The 5,258-nt window shown below is 59.0% G+C and overlaps 1 protein-coding gene across 2 annotated transcripts; it reads right to left on the bottom strand.

The window, feature by feature from the left end:
• Positions 1-2,129: 2,129 nt before the first annotated feature.
• CMTM5 (CKLF like MARVEL transmembrane domain containing 5) lies at positions 2,130-4,789 on the bottom strand. Of its 2 annotated transcripts, none has more exons than XM_046009204.1 (5): positions 4,244-4,789; positions 3,302-3,500; positions 2,800-2,892; positions 2,512-2,596; positions 2,130-2,412 (listed from the first exon to the last, which is right to left on the bottom strand). In XM_046009204.1, exons 1-4 carry the CDS (start codon positions 4,367-4,369, stop codon positions 2,559-2,561), a joined length of 456 nt encoding a protein of 151 aa, XP_045865160.1. In that variant the 5' UTR covers positions 4,370-4,789; the 3' UTR covers positions 2,130-2,412; positions 2,512-2,558. The 2 variants fall into 2 exon arrangements, with proteins under 2 accessions (XP_045865160.1, XP_045865159.1); XM_046009203.1 differs by having other exon boundaries at positions 3,348-3,500; positions 4,244-4,784.
• Between the last annotated feature and the right edge of the window lie 469 nt (positions 4,790-5,258).

Genomic DNA, 5,258 nt, shown 5'->3' with positions numbered 1-5,258 from the left:
ACTCTGCCTGCGCCCCTTCCTTCCCGCCACCACCGCTGCCAAGAGCTCTTAAGGCTCCCAAGCGGAGGGAGGCCCTGCCCCTGTGCCAGAGCTGTGGGAGCCGAGGCTTTCCACATCTTTCCACATCTACAGAGGAGGCAGCCAAGGCCCAGAGAAGTGAGGTCAGAAGGAGAGGAAACAAAGGTCCCGGCAGGGTGAACCAATTCTGTGTGCCGAGAGATAGGATTTTTGTGTGGAAGCCAAAGCTCCCCTCCACCTACCCCAGCTGTGGGCTGCAGGGGTTAAAGGTGTCCTGGGACACCCGTTCCCTCTTAGGTGAACTTCCCACTGATACCAGGAGAGGCTCCAGGCTCCCTGGGGGTGGAGGTTCATAAAGGGGTTGGCACAGGTCCCATTCTGGCCAACCAACAGGGAGCCCCAGGCCCCGTTGGCTGGGGCCCACGTGTGAGCTTGGCCTCTGTGGTCAACGCCTCACCGCGAGGGGAATCCTGGGACTCTGGGGCCAGCTGACACTGAGCCTGAGCCAACAGGCACTGTGTACCAGAGTTGAGCGTTGCTTCATTTTGGCCCCTCACACAGGCACAGGTGGGCACGAGTGTATGAGCAGGTACACGCTATAGATCACACCCCCGCTCTCCCTGCGTACCCACCAGGGACAGTCTCATCCAGGTCATACTCCTGCCCAGGGGACAGGGCTTGTCCCAGCCCCATTCTGCTCCAGACAAATCCCTGCCGCCTGCTGGGCTTTACAGCCCCGTTCTCCTAACCGCTTTCTCATCCCTGCATCTGGTACCCCCGTCTCGTAAAGGGTGCTCGGTAAGCCCCTGCTATGCCTCCCCAAAAGGCTTAGGGTGGCCAATCAGTGCCTAGAGCCCTGAGAATGTGAGCAGAAACCCAGAAAAACACAAAATCCCATTGGTTCTAGCCCCGGGAAGGCTGCCAGTGCTGGTGAGGAGCCCGGACACGAGGGCAGGAAAGTTGGAGAAGTCAGACTGAGGCAGGCCCATGACTACCACCTAGGGAAGCAGAGCAGCTCTACTGAAGTTCCAGGGTTCAGGCAGGGCTTGGGGGCTGGGACCTGCCTCTGGAAGGAGCACTCCAGAAAAAAGGAAGATATTTCAGAGCAGGAGCAAACCAGCATTAGAGGGATAGTAAGCCAGCTTTTATGAGCTTCTGATTTAGGCCATGTGGATGGGACATCCCTAGTACCCTGGCTGTCATGGGCCAGGCAGGGCTGATTCCTGGGCTGTAGCAGTGTCTGTTCTCCAAAAGGCCCCCAGCCCAACCCTCCCCTAGCATTCGCTGTGGGCAGTCATGACCATCCTTCACCAGCTTGTCTCCTTCCCTGGCTGTGAGTGCCCAAGGACAGGCCCTCCTGTTACCTGTGAATCCCCCGGGGCCCAGCACAGGGTCTACAGGCAGGACATGCTCAGGAAATGTTTGCTTGCTGGCAAGCTGAGAGAGCGGACCTGCTGGTGGAGGGAGCTGGAGATGAGGCTGGGCCATTTATTTTCTAGCTACCAGGAGCTCAGTACCATATCCTGATCACCTGTATAGGTGTTAGGCAAGCTAGATTCTTGTCCCAGCTCCGTCACAAGTGAAGAAGTCATTTCCTGTAACTGGGCTTGTTTCCTCTTATGTGAAATGAGGGCATTGGACCTGCTGATATCTAAGAGCTCTTCCAGAGCCAGCATCTAGAGGGGTTTTGCCCTCATCTGGTGCCACAGACTGACCTCTCTCCTGTGGCGGGCGGGCCAAGTCCTCCCCCACACCACAAGGGGGAGCTCTAAACACGCCCCAGACAAGCACCTGGTTCCAAACCCCTAAGAAGCCTGTGTGCACAGGTGCGGCTGGTGGGCACTCACGTGGAGAAGGCTTGAGCCTTCTCAGACACAGGACTCTGGGAGTCCAGCCTGCAGGCCCACCACAAAGCAGCCTGGCACACAGAGATCGTGGAGAGGAAGTGTGGTGTGGAAGGACGTCTTCAGCACCTTCAGTGCAGTCCTACTTCCTCATGGCTCAGACCTGGTTGCAGAGAAGGGACCATGACCTGCTCCAGGCACCTTTGTTTGTGACTACTCCCTGGCTTTCCTGATCTGCCTAATTCCTGGGGAAGAAAAAGACACCAGTGGGATTCGAATCTTTTAATTTGGGAATGATCAGCTTCTTCCTGCTCTCCCTCTCCAAAACACCCCCTTCCGGGTAGAGCTTCATCGGGAGCCAGATCTCAGAGCACTGAGCCCCACAGACAAGTCCCTGGTGACTTCTCAGGCCAGAGTCCATTCCTGAAGGCCTGGCTGGGGGACATTAGACTGCAGGCTAGGGAATCCAAAGGAAATGTGTCTGGGCTGCTCTGTTCCTTTTGTCTGGCTGGGCCCAGGAGCCAGTTAGCTCAGGGTCACTGCTGGTCCTCTGTGAATATGGAGCCGGGAAGGGAAGCCATGTCAGGATGGGGTAGCTGGGGCACGGGGTGGAGGGGGCACGTCCTTTCCCCATGGCACAAACTCTCACCCTGGGTGGTCCTGGGAGCCATCTCGGTCCGGTAGATCTTGAAAGCATCATAGGCAAAAACGGAAACCAGAATGATGCCAAACACCTGTGGGAGTAGGTGTGTAGGAGCTGGGATGACACAAAGAAAGCCGCCGGCCATCACGTACAAGGGAGAGGGAGGTGGGCAGGATGGGACACTGTGAACCAGAGCCCAGGGCCCCAGCTTGGGCTTGTGGGGAGGCACCAAGGGTGTGCAAACACCAGCCAGGGGCCCCAAGGGCCTGGGGAGCTCTGTAGGGCTGAACTCACAAAAGCAGCAATAGCGGCTCCATCCCGGGAGGTCACTGCTGCAAAGGAGACCACCAGGAAGATGATGATGGCACTGACACAGCGGAGGAAGTCCTGGGGGATGGGGTGGGGGGAGCAGGGTCAAAGGGAAGTCAGAGGGCAAGAGAACATCATCCTGAGGTTTTCCAGGCCAGTCAGTGACTTCACCCTCAGGTTCTGTGAATCCCTACATGGAGAGACCCCTGGGCACGATATGAAGCACTTGCAAGAGAGACAGAGAGCACGAGTGAGCCAGGGAAGGGATGCAGGTGAATGCAGAGCGGCCAGGACTAGGAGCCAGGACCCTGGGCTGGGGGGGAGGTGGGCAGAGCTGGGACAGGCCGACCAGGAGGCCAGGGCAGGGCCGGGGCTGGGGTGGGAGCTTCGGTGAGCGGGAGAGCAGCTCTAAGTGATTGTGTAGGAGTTGGGCCCCGTACTGACCCAGGGAAAGGAGAGAGGCTGGGAGGGAAAAGGGAAATTTCACCTTCAAGAAGTAAGGGACCAGAATGTGGTGGGGCAGAGTCCCTCACCAGACAGGGCCAGTTCAGCCGATCGAAGCGCAGGTAGTACTGGGTGGCGTAGAGGAAGAGGAAGGCGAGCGTGATGAAGAACTCCAGCAGCGCTGCGGCCATGTAGGCGGAGATGGAGGCCGTGAAGCAGATGAAGATGACGAAAGTCAGGGCCTGCAGGACCCAGGGTGTGAAGCTTGCCAGGAAGTGGACACAGACCTAGCTAGATTTTTTTGCCTTCCCCTCCTCGGAAACTCCCTCAGGCCACCCCCAACACCCATCCTTGCCGGTGTCCCCACCCCTGGTAGCAGGAGCCACACTCCAGGGCGCTGGCCCCTTGAGGGCAGTCTCCAGCTTCCCAGCTCCCCCTGCCCAGGACCCCAGCAATTCGAACAAGCTGCACCCCTCTGGGGGGCAGCATTCTATGGAACCCACAGAAGAGGTGTCCTGCTGAAAGCCCAGGGTACAGGGTGCACACCAGCCCATCCAGTTCCACACCAAGAGACAAGATTTAGAAGACAGTAGTTCCGCAGTGGACTCTAAGGGTCCCTTCAGCTCTGACGATGTTGCTGACACATACACACGGACTTAGGTTGACACTCGGGTCTTGCTAAGTGACAGGGGCAGATCCTGTCCCGAGAACAGGTGTTCCCGGGGAGCAGACACAGACAAAGTCGTCTTGTTCTAACTTCAGTTCTTGCAGCTGCTGAAGCTGCTGTAAGGGCCTTCAGAGGGAGAGGCAGCCAGAGGGCGGTGGAGAAGGAGGGCAGGGTAGCTGGGGCAGGAGCGGTGTCCAGAGAGCCCCGGAAAGGAGACCGCCCAAGGGGTGAGCCCAGTGGGGGCACTGAGCAGGGAGAGGGGGCAGTGAGATCATACTGGGAGAGATGGAGGCGCCAAGTTGGGGAGGTGGCTGTTACCAGCTCGGTTTCCAGCAGGATGCCTTTGAGGGAGGTGAGGAAAGTCTTGTCCACAGCGAAGCCTTGGAGCGCCGCAGCTGCCCCCTCCGCGGGGAGCCCATCCCGGCGATCCCGAGCACTGAACATCTCCGTGGGGCCCACCAGGCACAGCCCCCACTGCCACCGGCCTGAGAAGGGAACTGGGAAAACAGAAACCTGGAGAGATGGGGAAGCAAACAGGAGCAGGGAGGCACTTGGAGAAACCTGCAAGAGAAGCGGGGAGGTCGGCTGAGGGGCCGCCGAGGAGGCTCGCCCAGCCAGATGGGCCTCCTCCCAGCTGCCCAGAGTGCCCCTGCTGGTGCCTGCACCGCACCCCCCCCCCCAGGAAGCACATGGGGAGGGCAGAGGAGGGACGGGGAGCGGGGAGGAGTGGTCAGCCCTCCGGTTGCTAGAGCCCAACCCGGCCTGGAGAAGGAGAGCAGGGAGGAGGGGGGAAAGGAGGAGATCCACACAGAAACTGGGAGGAGCTGGGAGGTAAGCTGAGAATCTGAGCTAGACCAGGAGCCCCCCAAGGACCCAAACCTGAAGAAGTTTACATCCCCCTCCCCTAAATCCCCTCTTCCTGGCTGTCCTTTCCACTTTTCCTTTTAGGGAGGGTGGGAGCTGGAGCCCAGCCCAGGCAGCACCCCCCTGGCCTAGGCTGTAGCAGCCAAGAGTGAGGACAAAGGCAGATTGTTGGGGGGACAAGGGGGCGCTGTGTGCCTGCCGTAGTGCCTCAATGGGCTTCTGTCTCTCCAGCATGCCAGGAGGGCAGCCTGACCCCCACCCCAGTGCTCAGGGGTAGGCTAGGGAGCCAGAGAAGGGGAGGGACGGGAGGCCACAGCGGAAACTCTGGAAGGCAGAAGGACAGGGTAGTAGGTAAGATCTGACCACGGGGGGAAAAGAAAGGGCCAGGCTGTGGAGCCTGGTGTTCAGGCACCGGGGACGCCAAGACAAATTAGACCATTTTGAATACAGATTATTTATTTGGGTAAGT

The sequence above is a fragment of the Meles meles genome, chromosome 6, assembly GCF_922984935.1.
Source record: "Meles meles chromosome 6, mMelMel3.1 paternal haplotype, whole genome shotgun sequence".
Lineage (NCBI taxonomy): Eukaryota > Metazoa > Chordata > Mammalia > Carnivora > Mustelidae > Meles > Meles meles.
This window is presented reverse-complemented; position numbering and strand designations above follow the sequence as displayed.